Genomic DNA, 15,992 nt, shown 5'->3' on the forward strand with positions numbered 1-15,992 from the left:
CTTAAGAGATTGAAACTATTTAGCAATTCTAGTCATACGGACTAACCCCTGAGTTACAGATTCATTAAAAATTCTTGTACTGGACTTGCATCAATTTCATGTGCCAGTTCCTTTAATATTCTTGGGATTGATTTAACTAGCTTTTCCTCATTTGTGTAGTTCTCCTTTTGAAGTTAAATGTTACTCTATGAGCTTCTTTGATATTTTTCCCCACTACAAGGATGTTAATTTAACTACAAATGGTTGCTCTTTACCGAAACAGTTCATCTATAGTCACATCTTGGAACAGAACCTGACCTACAACCGGACTATAAATCAAGAAGTAGTCCGATTAATTGTGTCTGAGAAATTCTTGTGTCTGCATCCTCATGAACTGACATGAATATGTTCCTATCAACATTGTGGCATATATTCAATTATGCTGCGTTAGTCTAATTGAGTTTTCTGTTTTTTGTAGCCTCTCTAAATCTCACCAGCATTTTACAAGTCCGTGTCCCCCATGACTGGTGGGCCTAAGTAGTCTGTTACCAAGCTCTTCTTATCATGCATAAGGAATCATTTCACAGAATGGACCACTGTGACCATACCTAGTATCAGAAGGGTAGGTATGTGTTATGCTGGTCTGTAAAGAGCAGCAAAGAGGTCCGTGGAACACTATATGAGCTGCTAACAGATCATTGGATGCATGAGTTTCGTGGGTGGATACCCACTTCAGTCGGATTCATGCAGTGCGAAACAGTTCCAGGCAGGTATATATATGGCAAGCAAGCCCTAGGAGAAATGAGGTTAGTTGCAGGCTCAGCGGCGAGGATGGGCCGCTTTTTAGCAGTTGAGGTGTAAGAATAACCAAGGGAGGAGAAGAGCGTGAGTTCTGGGCGTAGTTGACAAGCACATTCACAGTCTTGTTTATACCTGAGCTAGATGGTGCTCTAACTACATTTGCCAGATGAAGCATGAAGCTCACCAGTTTCTACTATGGAAGTCTGGGTCCTGGAGAGGTTATTTTGTGCTGCAGCAGTGGGTGGCCAACCGTTAACATGCCTGCTATAGCCCTGAGTGTGTGGCCAGGAGGTTGAAAATGTTCTCGTCTAGCAGGTTTGTATATTGCCATTCCCTAATATCTGCTTTGTGTCCATTTACTTTTCCGTAGAGACTGTCCAATGTATTAGGCATGTAGGTCAAGCAGAAGCGAGGCATTGCTGGCATATGATGGCGTATATTAGCATTGGTGGACATGCAGGTGAACGAACGGTGAATGGTGGGGCTGATCTGGTTAGGATCCTGTGATGGTGTTGCCCGTGTAGGATTATGAGCCAGAGTTGGCATCGAGGTTTGTTGCATGGCTTGGTTCCTGAGCTAGAGTTACTATGGTGTGGTGTGCAGTTATTGGTGGAGAAATTTTCAGGTTGGCATGTTACAGGCTGTGAAAGTTGGGATCGGTTGTCCAGGAAGTGGTTGTAGATCCCTGATGATGCGTTGGAGGGTTTTTTTAGCTGGGTGTAGGTGATTTCTACAGGCGCACTTCCCTCAGATCTCACTGAGAATACACTAAGAAACTGCACGCATCTACTCAGGACGCTCCCTAACACTAAGCACGGGAACAAATCAACATAGAGGCCTGGACAGGGTTTATCCACTAACTACCACAGATCCACAACCCGGAATCCTGGAACGCCACCATCATCTCAGGACATCATGGCACTCACTGCACTGAAGGACCGTGCATGTGATTCGCTGGAACTCTCCTATTCAGTTATCAATGTGCAGAGCGCGCAAAAGCACTCACCAGCTATCTTCTCGAACAAAACCGCGTAGCATTCCCCTAGAAAACTATCATGCAGTTGGGTGACCTAAGCTGCCTATGAAAAGCACCATCTCTAGCCACCATTGATGAGAAGGCTCTAATCTATACACAAACATTCCACAGCAGGTAATGGAAATATAAGCTGTCAAGGCACAGTATCCCTGATGATGCACAGCACAACTGGTTGCTAGGTTCTGACCTTTCACTCCCTCACACATTAGTCCAAAATCAGGCTTCCATTTTGGTCCAAACAACAAAACTATTTCAAAATTTGATGAAAATATATATCTCAGAGTGCAGTGGCACGGCTATGGACACCATATCACAATGGCCCCACAATATGGTCCAATAGTTTTTATGCCGAAGCCTGGAACAATGCCTTCCTCAGCTGTTGTCCACTTGTCACGCCCCTTCTCTAACACCTATGCTACATTGATGAATCTTTCCATCCTCTGGACCACATGGGAAGTAGAGAACTCCTGAGGAGAGAAATTCCACCATAAGATTTCACAGCTCCACCTCACCAACTTCAAGCATGAACACAACCAATCTATCATGAGGAGGTTCAATTCCACGATTTCCATAGAGACAACACGTGCACCCATATATAGTGAATCCAAGGTGAAATTAACATACCTTCAATACGAAATCCCTGTACTGACCGCTATGGTAACCCTACTCTTAAGCTATTGCCTCCAGCTTCATCCGCGCATCAACACCGATCCATTGTCTACAGCCAAGATGCAGGTACTAACCGCATCTGCCTAACCCCCGTAATATCTATGACACCAGACACCTACAGACATCTCCAGCGCAACATTCTCAAAACTAGCAATACCTGCACGAGGAAAGTAAGGAAACAGGATCACGGAGCCACGAGTGTAACCAAGAAGAGCCTCCTACTGGAAGAGACTATAGTAGGCCCAAGAAGAAACCGAAGCAGGACTCCACTGGCCAACTTGCTGGAAGGTTCTCTGCACCTTGAAGTCTTTAAACCATGATTTGAGGACTTCAGTGGCTCAGACACAGATTTGATACAGGAGTGGGTGGGTGAGATTCTGGGGCCTGCATTGTGCAGGAGATCAGACTAGATGATCATAATGGTCCCTTCTGACCTTAAAGTCTATGATTCTATGAAAATTAAAAGGAACAGTCACACGAGTGAAATGCCTGCAAGCTGCATGGAAGTTTTTTAAACACACCACAGCAGAGGTTCAGACTAAGAGGACCAAAAGAAAGCCACAACCATGGCAAAAAGAAAAGAGGTAGTCAGAGGCAAAAAGGCATCCCTTTAAAAACTGGAAGTCAAATCCTACTGAGAAAAATAGAGAACAGCGTAAACTCTGGCAAGTTAAGTATAATTAGGCAGGCCAAAGAAGAAAAGCAGGCCGAGGCAGAGTATTGGGGTGTGGAAAGAAGTACGGGCTCTGGGCTGAGGGTGCAGGTTCCAGGTGGGGACAGAAATGAGGGGTTCAGGATGCAGGAGACGGCTCCTGGCTGTTGCTGAGGGGTTCGGAGTGCAGGAGGGGGCTCCGGGCTGGAACTGAGAGTGCGAGGGCTCCGGCTGGGAGTGCGGGCTCTGGGGTGGGGCTAGGGATGAGAAATTTGGGTGCAGGAAGATGCTTTGGGTTGGGATCGAGGGGTACAGAGGGTAGGAGAGGGATCAGGCTGGGGCAAGGGGTTGGGGCCTGGGAGGGGGGCAGGTGTGCAGGCTCCGGGTGGCACTTACCTCAAGCAGTTCCCAGAAGCAGCTGCATGTCCTCTCTCTGGCTTCTATGCAGTTCCCAGCCAATGGGAGCTGCGGGATGGAGTCTGGGGCAGGGGCAACATGCAGTGCCCCCTGCTGGTCCCTCTGCGTAGAAGCTGGAAGCCGACATGCCAGCTGCTTCCCAGGAGCCATGCGGCATGGAGGCTAGCAGGGAGCCTGCCAGCCTCGCTGTGTGGCATCATAAACTGGACAGTCAACAGCCCAGTCAGAGGCACCAAGATCGCTGTTCAACTGGGTGTTCCAGTCCAAAACTGGACACTCAGTCACCCTAGTCCCAGATTGAGGTGTCAATAGAGGAGGTTTTGGAACAAACTGATAAACTAAACAGTGGTAAGTCACCAGGACCACATGGAATTCATCCAAGAGTTTTTAAGAAACTCAAATACAAAATTGCACAACTGCTAACTGTATTATTTAAACCTATGGCTCAAATCAGCATGTGATTCGAGGATAACTAATGTGACACTTTTTTTAAAAAAGCTCCTGAAGCGATTCTGGCAATTAGAGGCTGGTAAACCTAACTTTAGTACCAAGCAAACTGATTGAAACTATAAGAACAGAACAGAACATGATCTGTTGAGGAAAAAAAGTCAACACAGCTTTTGTAAAGGGAATTCACGCCTCACCAATCTATTGGATTTCTTTGAGGGTGTCAACAAGCATGTGGACACGAGTGAGTGGACTTGGACTTTCAGAAAGCCTTTGACAAAGTCCTTCACCAAAAGCGTTCAACCAAAGTAAGCAGTCACAGAATAAGAGGAAAATTTTTCTCATAGATCAATAACTGATTAAAAGATAAGAAACAAAGAACAGGATTAAATGGTCGGTTTTCACAATGGAAAAAGGTAAATAGCAAGGTCCCTCAAAGATTTGTACTGGGATCTCTGCTTATTCATAAATGATCCGGAAAAGGGGGTGAAGAGTGAGGTGGGAAAATTTGCAGATAATACTAATTGACTGAAGATAAGTAAGTCAAAAGCCGACTACAAAGAATTACAAAGGGATCTCAGAAAAGTGGGGGACTGAGCAATAAAATGGCAGATAAAATTCAAATGTTGGTAAGTGCCAAGTAATGCACACTGGCAAACGTTATTCCAACTACACATACAAAATGATGGGGTCTAGATTTGTTGATCTTGGCAGACAGTTCTCTGAAAACATCTGCTCAGTATGCAGCAGCTGTCAAAAAAAAGCTAACGGAATGTTAGGAACCATTAGGAAAGGGATAGATAAGACAGTAAATATAATGCCATGGTACACCCACCTTGAATACTGCATGCAGTTTTGGTCACCCCATCTCAAAGATAATATATCAATTAGAATTGCAAAGCGTACAGAGAATAGCAAAGAAAATGATTAGGGGTAGGGAACAGCTTCCATATGAGAAGAGATTAAAAACAGGTTTTTTCCAACCTCTCTTTCTGAGGCCCCCTCATCCCAATATGCTATAAAAGTTCTACAGCCTACCTGTGCCACAACAACTATTTTTCTGCATATCCAGTACATTAAAAGCCAGAGCCAGCATTAGAGGGTAACAAGCAGGCAACTGCCTGGGGCTCCACGAAGCTAAGATGCTTTGGCTTCAGCCTCAGGCAGCAGGGCTTGGGCTTCAGCTTTCTGCAAGTCTAATGCCGCCCCTGCTCTCTGGTTTATTTTGGTGGATCCCCTGAAATAGGCTTGCAGCCTACAAGGAGACCCTGAGCCCTTGGTTGAGAGCTGCTGATTAAAAAAACTGGGACTGTTCAGTTTAGAAGAGACAACTAAAGTGGGATATGATAGAGGTCTATAAAATTAAGAATGGTGTGGAATTAAAAAAGAAAAAAAGAAAGTGTTTATTTACCCCTTCATATAACACAAGAACCACTCCATGTTCTGTCTGTCATCTGCTACCACTGAGAACAGTCTAGATCAATCCTCTTTGGAACCCCCTTTCAGGTAGTTGAAAGCAGCTATCAAATCCCCCATCCTTCTTCTCGTCTACTGACAAAATAACCTCCACTTCCTTCAGCCTCTTCTCATAAGTTATGTGCTCCAGCCCCCTAATCATTTTTTATGCCCTCTGGACTCTTTCCAATTTTTCCACATCCTTCTTGTGCTGTGGGGCCCAAAACTGGACATAGTACTCCAGATGAGGCCTTACCAATGCCAAATAGAGGAGAATGATCACGTTCCTCAATCTGGTGGCAAGGCTCCTACTTATACAGCCCAAAATGCAGTTAGCCTTCTTGGTAACAAGGGCACACTGTTGACTCATATCCAGCTTCTCGTCCACTGTAACCCCTAGGTCCTTTTCTGCAGAAACTACTGCCTAGTCACTCGGTCCCTAGTCTGAAGCAGTGCATGGGATTCTTCCATCTTAAGTGCAGTATGCGCACTTGTCCTTGCTGAACCTCATCAGATTTCTTTTGGTCCAATCTTCTAATTTGTCAAGGTCCCACTGTATCCTATCCCTACCTTCCAGCGTATCTACCACTCCTCCCAGTTTAGTGTCATCTGCAGACTTGCTGAGGATGCAATCCATGCCATCCTCCACATCATTAATGAAGATATTGAACAAAAAACGGCCCAGACCAAGCCTTGGGGCAACTCCGCTGGATACCAGCTGCAACAGCACATGGGACCATTGATCACTACGATGTTGAGCCCAATGATTCTAGCAGCTTCTCTGCACCCTATAGTCCATTCATTCCAGCCCATATGGTCTTTTAACTTGCTGACAAGGGAATACTGTGGGACACTCGTGATTCAAAACTTTGCTAAAAAAAAGTCAAGGAACACCTGACATCCCTGCTTTTCCTCACCCAGGAGAGCCAGTTAATCTCGTCATAGAAGGCAATTAGGTTAATGAGCATGGACTTGCCTTGGTAACCATTCTGATGTTCCGGGTCACTTCTCTGCCTCTAAAGTGATTCAGATATTGATTCCTCAGGATCTGCTCCATGATTTTTCCAGGGATGGTTGAGGCTGACTGTCTGTAGTTCCAGATTCTCCTCCCCCCTTTTTTTTTTTTTAAAAGATGCGACACACCTTAGCCTTTTTCCAGTCATCCAGGAGCTCCCCCGATCACACGAGTTTTTCAAAGATAAGATGACACATGTTCTGGCAATCACATCCACCAACTCCTTTAGCACCTCTCGGATGCAGTGCATCCGCCCCACGGATTGTGCCCTCCAGCTTTCTAAAGTAGTCCTGCCACCACTTCTTTCTCCCACAGGGGCGGTTCCTCCTCATCCCATACTGGATGCCCATGCAGTAGTCTGGAACTGACCTTGGTTTGTGAAGACAGAGGCAAAAAAAAGCGATGAGTACATAGCTGTTTCCACATTCTCTGTCACTACGTTGCTCCCCCATTCAGTAAGGGGCCCATACTTTCCTTGACCATCCTTGTTGCTGACATACCTGAAGAAACCTCTTTTCTACTCTTAACATCCCTTGCTAGCTGCAACCCAAGTGTGATTTGACCTTCCTGGATTCACTCCTGCTGGCTTGAGAAATTATTTATATCCTCCCTGGTCTTTGTCCAAGTCTTCCACTTCTTGTATGTTTCTTTTTTGGTTTTAAGATCAGCACAGAATTTTACTGTTAAGGCCAACTGGTACGCGCGAACTGCCATATTTATTATTCTTTCTACACTATTCTTCTCATCTGGCTGTAGAATTCTTATGAATCCTCGCATGCCTTGGCAAGTTGCCCTGGCCTAACCCATTCTCCCAACTACATATTTCACTGCTGTCCCTTTAAAGGCTTTCCTGACCTCAGATGCTATAACCAGGAGTCAGGTGCACCAGTGGGACTCCTATAGTACTGGACACAGACAGGATCGTAGTAAGGAAAGTTTTAAGTCTCCAGTCTCTGCTCAAAACAGCAGGTTTCATTTCCTGCAGGAAATCACACGGCATACTGGAGAAAGCCAGAGATTTAGAGAAGGCAACCTGGCTCTAAGGTGTACCAGAAGCTAATGTGAAAAATCGGGATGGGGGGGGGTAATAGGAGCCTATATAAGAAAGAGACCCCAAAAAATGGGGACTCTCCCTATAAAATCAGGACATCTGGTCACCCTACCCTGCATGCAGTCTTGCAGAAATGTAAGCATATTGTACACACAGCTCCTACATGCTATGTTTGGGTCTGGAAATCAATGTGGGGAGAACCTCACTTGGCACATTCCAAGCAGGTAGCTCAAAAACAAGAGCAGTTCATGCACAGTACTGGCCAATCCCATTCCTGCTGCAATAGATGAGTCTTTTTTGCATTTATTCTTTTTTATAGGGGAACCTCATATGAAAAAGCATAGCACCCCTGGAATAAAACAATTGCATCCACTTTATTATGTGCTGTATTAAACTGCAACATCATCAGCCAACTTTCTATTTAATTCATCTTTTTAATCTGTAACCTATCATCTCTTGCATTTGTTTTGGTCTTCCATTTCCCTAACTATTGTGCTAAGGGTGTGCATTCTCACTGCTCTACTCACCTTCAACCTTCTGGCTGCTTTGGAAGTGCTGGAGTCCTGGGCCTCAGCTAAGAGCTCCAGGGCCTGTCTCTCAGAGCTTCCCCAAGCAGCTGCAGAGTGCAACAGACCAGGCACTAATAACTGACAAGACTTCAGTTAAGTCTTTATTCTGCAGCTGCTTGGCCAAGCTCTGAGCAGCAGCAGCATAGGTACTGGGGTGAGCTGCGAGTAGACTCATGTAGAGCCTGCCTCAGCTACATTCCATTCAGAACGGGAAGGGTTTTATTCACACCATGAGGGCTACAAGCTTTTTAAAACAGCTTACTGCCTGCAGTAGTTGATAGCATGTGACCCAAACCGCTCCTTATTCAGCATGCAGGGGGGGCAGAATGGGTTCAAGCCTTAAGCTGAGCACCCTCATTAGTTAATGTAGGATCCCACAATGCCATTTTGTACTCTTTGGGAGAGACAGCTGGCTTGTTTTTTTCAAGGGAAAAAAAAAATTGTCTGAAATGAAGCTACAGCTAGCAAACCCCATGGGTCAATGCAAGTGACTAAGAAAAATGAAGAGCCCCAACTGTAGCTCTGCAGACATGGCTGAGGGCCCTTACTTCAAAGCTTAAGCCAATCTCTGTCTCAGAGATCAGGGTGAGCTCTAAAATGGGGACAGATCTCTCATTGTGGGATTCCTACACTTTCCTCTGCAGCATCTGGCACTGGGCCACTGTCAGACACAGGACACTGGCTAGACCAGTGTATCTCAAACTTTTGTACTGATGACCTCTTTAACAAGGCAAGCCTCTGAATGCAACACCTCCTTATCAATTAAAAAAAACACTTTTTTACATATTTAACACCATTATTAATGCTGGAAGCAAAGCAGGGTTTGGGATGGAGGCTGACAGCTCATGACCCCCCATGTAATAACCGCGTGACCCCAAGGGGTCCCAACCCCCAGTTTGAGAACCCCTGGGGTAGACGGACCTGGGTCTGTGCCAGTCTGTCTACTGCTATGTTCCCAAGATATCACAGCAGATTGGTAGGAGGTCCTCCCCTGTCCAGACACAGGAGAAGATCTGATACATTAATGCTGGCAACACCACAGCAGCTTCAGAGTGCCACTAAAGATCATATGGCATTTCTTCCCGACAAAGGGTGCTAACCAAAGTCCCACTGAGTCATGACACTGTGCACCCCCCCCCTCTCCAAAGTGCCTCCTGCAGCTTCCACCCCAGAGAAGTGATTTTGTAAAGGCATAGCAACATAGATGTGCACAGCACTTCAGAGACACTCAGCAGACCTAGTTCAAGCCCCAAAGAGGGGGTTAGACTCCATGGACAAGAGGGGCAGATAAAGAAGAGACAAGGACTGTACAAAAAAAGGTCACGAGGGTACTGATTTTGAAAGAAATAAGCTGTCTCTTGGCTTGCACTCCAGAAAGAGCTGCAGTTTAAGAGTGAAGTCTCATTTCATACCTGGATTACTTGTGTGAAATGAAGAGTTTGTTGTGTGGAGGGTCTGTTAAGAGTACTGTGAGCAATGTCCACGCAGAAGAGACGCAGCACTGAAACAGCCGAGGGAGCTGCATGTCAGAATGGAGGTGGGCTGGTAGAGTAGTGTGCTGCAACTAGCCTAAGACGCTTGGGATGCTGAAAGCATCCTGCTATGCCCGGTGTACAGTCTGTAATTGTGCTTATGGCCCTGTGAATGCAGGCCAGGAGCTGCGAAGGACAATTTAAGCCTCTGGCCTGTTTCTAGACAGCAGGAGCCCAAGGGACTGAGTCGGCATCAAGTACCCATAGGCTCTGATCAGTCCACATATACACAGGAGGGAGAAATCAACCTCAGATAGGAGCCTCTTCAAGCAGCGCATACTCCTCAGGCCACTGCCAGGTTGGCTGCAGCAGGCTCCCTGGGCTGGGGGAGCAGGGAAAGAGTCCCTTCCCCCCGAGCTCCAAACCACTCCCTTCCTGTTTAATCACTCACCTTGCTGCTCTTCAGCCTGGCCAGCTCCTAGCCTGGCCCTCCCTGTAGGACATTAATCCCTTCCCTTCTTCCCCCCTAGTGAGGTATGTGGGTCCCCCCAAGTGAACAGGCATCATTTCTAACCCTGGCAATTGAAGAGATAGCAGAACTTAAACCAAACCAAACCCCATATAGCTCCGGCCATCCCATCCCAGGGGCAGTGGGTGCTATCTCCCCCAGTCACAGCAAAGCTCAGTACCGTGCCCATTGTGAGACAGCACAGGACCTGGGCTGTCAGTGGTGCATAACCAGAACACTAACCCTGAGAACAAACAAACATGGAGCACAGGCTGACCTATGCTGTCACCACCTTGGTTGTGGATGGTCACAGGATGAATGTTTCAGGACTTCTACACAAGGGAGATGTTCACATCAGTGTCTTTGCTGGGCCCCTCTCCATCCCAGCAGCATTCCAGAAACTGCCAGAGCTGTTACACTAGGCCATGGCAGAGAAACAACACCTCTTATCTCCACACTGACCAGGAACACAGGACTGGCGCCCTCAGGACATCCCGTTATATGGGCTGGGAAACCTGATCCAACCAGACTCTTCAGTGCCCATTGTATAGCACCCCAAAGCGTGCCAGGACCCTCACCCCAATCTAAAGAGACAACAGGGGATTGGACCCATACAAAGCAAGTGAATACAGGAGATAAGTGTAATTGGAAGTGAGGTGAGGGACAAAATATCTCATTTGTGGTCTGCTTCTAGGATGGGTCCAGGGCAGGAATAGCAGAGAGTGCAGCTAAGGATCATTAATGTCAGTGGGGCCCAGCTCTGGGACATCAGGAGCTACAGGTCAGAGTTTGCGGGGAGGAGGGGAGGGGAGAGAAGAGATCAGCAGAGCTTTGTGCTGGATCTCATGTGACAGAATGGTGTACATGTAGGGAAACACAGAGAGATTCCTAGACCGCTAATACCTACCCACCAGGAGGGATGCTCCCACTGCCATTGACTGCTCCATGCCATGGCAGCTGTTCTGTCAGAGATGTCAGTTAGAAAGGCTAACTGCAACCAAACACAATGGGGCTGGGCCCTAGGCACAAATACAACATAGATAATAAAAAACTGCCATCTGTATCTAACACACATGCCTGGCAAGGCTGTCAGCAAGAGCTGCTGGCACAGACCAGGTGTTAGCGGACATGCATCGGGCCCTGGTTACCTGCCTTGTCAGTCTGCTTGGCTTCTCCAAGACCCTCTTTGATTCACTGAACAACAAAAGGAAAGGCCCACACAGCCTCCTGGGCTGTTTTGTTCCTGCTACCTTATCAGCTCTTGTTCCCAGGCAGGGCTGCTCAGCTGGACATGGCTCAGCCAGCAAAGCCACTGGAGCTTGAAGCCGGGCTACCTCTGGCGCAATCCAGCGGGAGGAACTCAAAAAAAACTACATTCCTGTGGTTTGAGTGGTGAGAGGGACTCTGCTAAGGAAGATGCATTAGAGAAGATATCTTAGTGTCTGTAAATAGCAATGGGGCACAGCTAAGATGGATGGCTATTTCCCTCCCTCACCCCTCCCCATCTAACCAATGCAGCACATCAGCATGCTGCTCCAGGAGGGCAGTAGGGCCCAGCAAAGCCTCTCCTTAAGAGAAGGCAATGCCCCTCACAGCCGTTACATTACTGCAGGGTTTCTCAAACTTCATTGCACAATGATCCCCTTATGAAAACAAAAACTACTACATGACCCCAGGAGGTGGGACTGAGCTTGCTCAAGCCCTGCTGTCCAAGTGGGAGGGGCCAAAGCCTGAGTCCTGCTGCCCCAGGAGGAGAAGGGGGAAGAGAAGTGGCAAAGCTGAAACCCAAGGGCTGAAGCCCCAGGCACGGGGTCTGTAACCTAAGCCCCACTGCCCAGGACTGAAGCCATTAGGCTTTGGCCCCACGCAGTTGGCTCGGGCTTCAGCACTGGACAGTGGGGCTTGGGCTTTGGCCCCAGGTCCCAACAAGTCTAAGCCAGCCCCAGTGACCCCATTAAAACAGGATCACAATCCATTTTGGGGTCCCAACCCCCAGTTTGAGAACTACTGCATACTCGCCATTCTACAGGCTGCTGTATTATGGGGGCTCCCTCCTCCCAGGCACCTGGCAGAGACATCTGTTCACCATTAGGAGTTATTTTGTCCATTTATGCATCCCTGGCAGCAGCAGAACCCGCCTCTCCCCACAGTTTCTTTCTGCAGCAGAATTTGTTTATGTATCTGCAGCTGCTCAATGCATTCACTGTGGAAATCCACGCTAAAACTCCAGCCTTGTGTAGCAGAGAAGTAGCCCCACTGCATTTCCACTGCACTGTCTGAGAAATCAAAGGAGGTCCATACCCCCTGGAAATGGTCAATCTGGAGCAAAGACCTGAATTCCCATCCCAGAGCTCTGCAGTCCCCTCCTCCAGACCCTGCTTCATTCCTAAATTTCAGTGGAGAAGGGGATGGGATTATTTGGGTGCAATTTTTCCAAGTGAAATATAATCCAGCAGTTCAGTGAAAGGAAATGGCAGCATTGCTAGGCAGAGGGCTGAGAGCCTGTAACCTCACTACAAGGTCAAAGCAGAAGAATCTCCCTCTTCAATGAGCGCGCGCACACACACACACACACACGTGCAGCCAGGTCCCCTCCACATCCCCAATTCCTGGGAGCTGTAGGCCTGTACTTTAGCTTCTCAGTGAGCCGAGCACTCTTCTTTTCATTGTCAGCCTCGTCATCCCAGCAGCTGCTCTAACAGTGCATATTCTCTGCTTCCTGGATCAATGCCACCATCAGAAACCTGGTAGGAATAAGTCCACTGGCCCAGCCAATATTATACCAGGGATGGGGGTGGGGAACTGCAGCATGTGTTCTGAGCAACCCAATTGACTGGCAAAGTAGGAGTCCAAGTTCAGAAGCAGAGGGATCCCTTTGCTGGGGAGCAAATGCCTTGCGGAGTTCCATGAGCAGAGCCTAGCCCGGGCTCCCTCAGAGTGCTGTGCAAGTGCACAGAAATGGAGAAATGACATTTAATGCTTCAGGGTTGTTGTCATCTCCTAAAATATTCTGATCTTAAATCTGGAGATACTTCACAGCACTGCCTGCGGCTGAGCATTCAGACTTGGCATTCTAGGTCGTTTGAGAAAAATAGGATCCTGGCTACACCATGCACTGTCCCCTGCTGGCCAATCCATGCAGCAACACTGACATCATCCCTGGGACCCAGCTTTCGACCACCATCTGCTGGGAAAGGAAGTAGCAGCATGGCATAATGCAGATGAGAAACAGTACTCACAACAGACAGGCAAGAAATAACCACACATTCCCCTCTCAATTTGGTGACTGCAAACCCTGTAGAACACAGGACATTTGACACCTTACAAAACAAACCTTCCTGGGAACCCTCCTCACCTCACTGTGAACACTGCAATGAGCCAGGAGTCTGAGCAGGACATCTCAGCTCAAGGGAAATGAAAACCACCAAACAAGGAGGAGGGTTAGATCTATGTCTTCACATGATAAGGCATGCAGCAATGAGTACCAAGCCTACTGGATAATCTGACAGTTGGAGAAGGGACATAGATAGTGTACCTCACCCTGGGAACAGGTAAGAAAGCTGATCTGTAGACTTGCTGTAAATTAAAGTTCTATTATTTGGATAAGAAGCTACTCAAATGAAAGCAAATATTGTCCTGCAACAGCCCTGAAAATCTTCATCCCCTCACTGTTCACCTCTTGGGCCCTGCGTTGCTGTATTTCCCAGGCTGAGGGGACCTTACGGCATCTCCCCGGGCAGGAATGGACACCACCGCTAGTCACCAGACTGAGAAGTGGGAATGACAGCAGGGTTTTGGAAGGAATCACTGCTCTTCTCCTGTTACAGTGAGCCCTCGGCCATGGTAACACTGCATCAACCCAAACACTGCCCCCCACAACACACACACCGCCTGTATCCTAGCTTAGTGCCAGCTACATCTCTCTTCCCTCGCCCATCCTCAGTGTCACGGAGTCTGGCCCTGCACCCCTCTTCCTGGGACCCACAGTGACTTTTATCCAGCCAGTAAAACAGAAGGTTTATTGGACAGCAGGAACACAGGTTACAGCAGAGCTTGCAGGCACAGTCCGTCCCGAACTCCCTGAGTCTTTGGGGGTTCGGTGTGATCCAGTGGATCCCTGAAATTCCCCCATAGCCCGACCCAACTGTCCTCTCTTCCCTTTCTTCTGGCCGAAAACCCTTTTGTTTCTTTCCTCGCCCAGCAGCTCCCCTCCCCCCTGCCGGCTACACATTACAACCTGACTACTGTCCTCAACCTACACTCCCCTCTTTCCGTTCCCCAACAGACGTCCCTACTCATCACACCTCCTTCGGAACTGAACTGAGCGGGGTCCTCTGCCAGTGACCTGGGAATTCAGGGCTCTCGGGACAAAGCGTCCGCTATCAGGTTGGACTTCCTTACAATGGACCACGTCCATGTCATAGTCCTGCAGGGACAGGCTCCACTCAGGAGTTTGGCGTTGGCTTTATTGTGGTGCAGCCAGGTCAGGGGAGAGTGTTCTGTGACCGGAAGTGTCCGCCAGAGAGATATGGCTCTACGCTCTTAAGGGCACACATGGCCAGGCATTCTTCTCGATGGCCGTAGTTTCGTCCGGGTACAGCTCTTATCAGTCGTACGATGGGTGTCGTCTCCCTTTTCATCTCCTGCAACACGCAGTCGGTCTGAGGCGTCGGGCACATAAAAGGTTTGTAAAATTGGGTCGAATGGCACGCAGCTCTTTCTACGCCGGGTATAAGTCTCTGGGCACGGCTCGGTCAGATATTGTCTGGCTTCCCCTTTTTGCAAGTTAGATGATGGGCCGTATGGTGCTAAGTGCGGAAGATGAATTCGATAGTTCCTCAATAAGGCTGGTCCTGCTTCTTGGTTGGGCGGCAGTCTGAGTTCCACTGGCGGTTTGCTTCAGGCAGCCGCCACGTGGCAGTAAAGATATTGCATCACCCCGACCTTCTCAGCTTTAGTTAACCCCTCCCAATATCGGTTCAGGATGGGTACCTGGGAAATGGTCTACCAGGTTGCGAAGAGCAGATGTCGTCAATTGGCCAGATCTCATCCCCTAAGTGAGCTGATCAATAGGGCTGGAATGGTGGCGGTGCTCTTGAGGGCAAAGGGGGGTAGAACTGTAGAGAGCCCAGGGGTAGATAAGGTTAAGTGGCATAGTGGTCGCGGCAGTGCAGTAGCCTTGGTAAGGATCATGGTGGTGAGTACCAGACCAGGCACGTCATCAGTTTGTCTAGGGCGTCGTCAGGATGGGCATGGGAGGGCTGATATGGTTGAGAATGAGCTTGTCGTAACGTACCACGGACGAAGAATGACCAACCCTTCATTGGGACAGCAATGGGCGAGGCCGGCGAAGTGGCTGGAAAAGATATGATAGCATCAGCCCCCCAATAGTCCAGTATTCTGCTTTCTTCTTTCAGTCCGTGGGCAGCCGGTATATGAACACGGCAGCCAGACTAGTAGAGGAGCGAATATTGTTTTATAGGGGAATGGAGTAGGTCCCATGTCTTAACACCCCCTGGTGGAAGTCCAAAATTAGTGAGTCACAGGCTGGTTGAGTAAAACGCTGTGGTAGCAGATGACAGCACCAATCGTGACTCAGCGTGCATGGCCGAGAGTGGTACAGAGGATAGGGAAATATGCACTAGAGGGGGGAACAAGCTTTGGTCAGGGAATAGGATCACAATAGAGGTATCATCGCCTGCCTCCAGTGTCAGAACACGGCCAACAAGACATTCCCCTGTCAGTAGTATGGTTTTCATCACTGTTCACATGAGAGTAAGCCGGGTGATTAGTCCGGTTTGACAAGCTCACCACATAGTCTTTAACCTCATCAGTTTGCTTGGATAAAATGTGAGAAGTGGCCTACGAGATGATCGGCCTGGAGTTTGTTTTCCTCAAGGGATGAGAGAGATCGATCTGAT

The 15,992-nt window shown here is 48.1% G+C and overlaps 1 protein-coding gene across 20 annotated transcripts in view; it reads right to left on the reverse strand.

Annotated features, from left to right (window-relative positions):
• Positions 1-15,992, reverse strand: part of CHD6 (chromodomain helicase DNA binding protein 6) — a 208,712-nt gene that overhangs the window by 172,012 nt on the left and 20,708 nt on the right. For 7 of the 20 annotated variants that reach the window (XR_004374872.2, XM_032789286.2, XM_032789270.2 and 4 more), the window contains exon 2: positions 10,979-11,090. The exons of 9 other annotated variants lie outside the window; for them this stretch is intronic. Coding sequence is in view for 6 of the 11 variants with exons in the window: in XM_032789286.2 (XP_032645177.1) it covers positions 10,979-11,018 (40 nt within the window). In the remaining 5 variants the exon portion in view is untranslated. Of the gene's footprint in view, positions 1-8,049; positions 8,139-10,978; positions 11,091-15,992 lie in introns of all 20 variants that reach the window. 4 more of the 20 variants (XM_075072323.1, XM_032789277.2, XM_032789282.2 and 1 more) reach the window with 1 other exon arrangement.

This window comes from Chelonoidis abingdonii, chromosome 14 (assembly GCF_003597395.2).
Source record: "Chelonoidis abingdonii isolate Lonesome George chromosome 14, CheloAbing_2.0, whole genome shotgun sequence".
In the NCBI taxonomy this organism is placed as follows: Eukaryota; Metazoa; Chordata; order Testudines; family Testudinidae; genus Chelonoidis; species Chelonoidis abingdonii.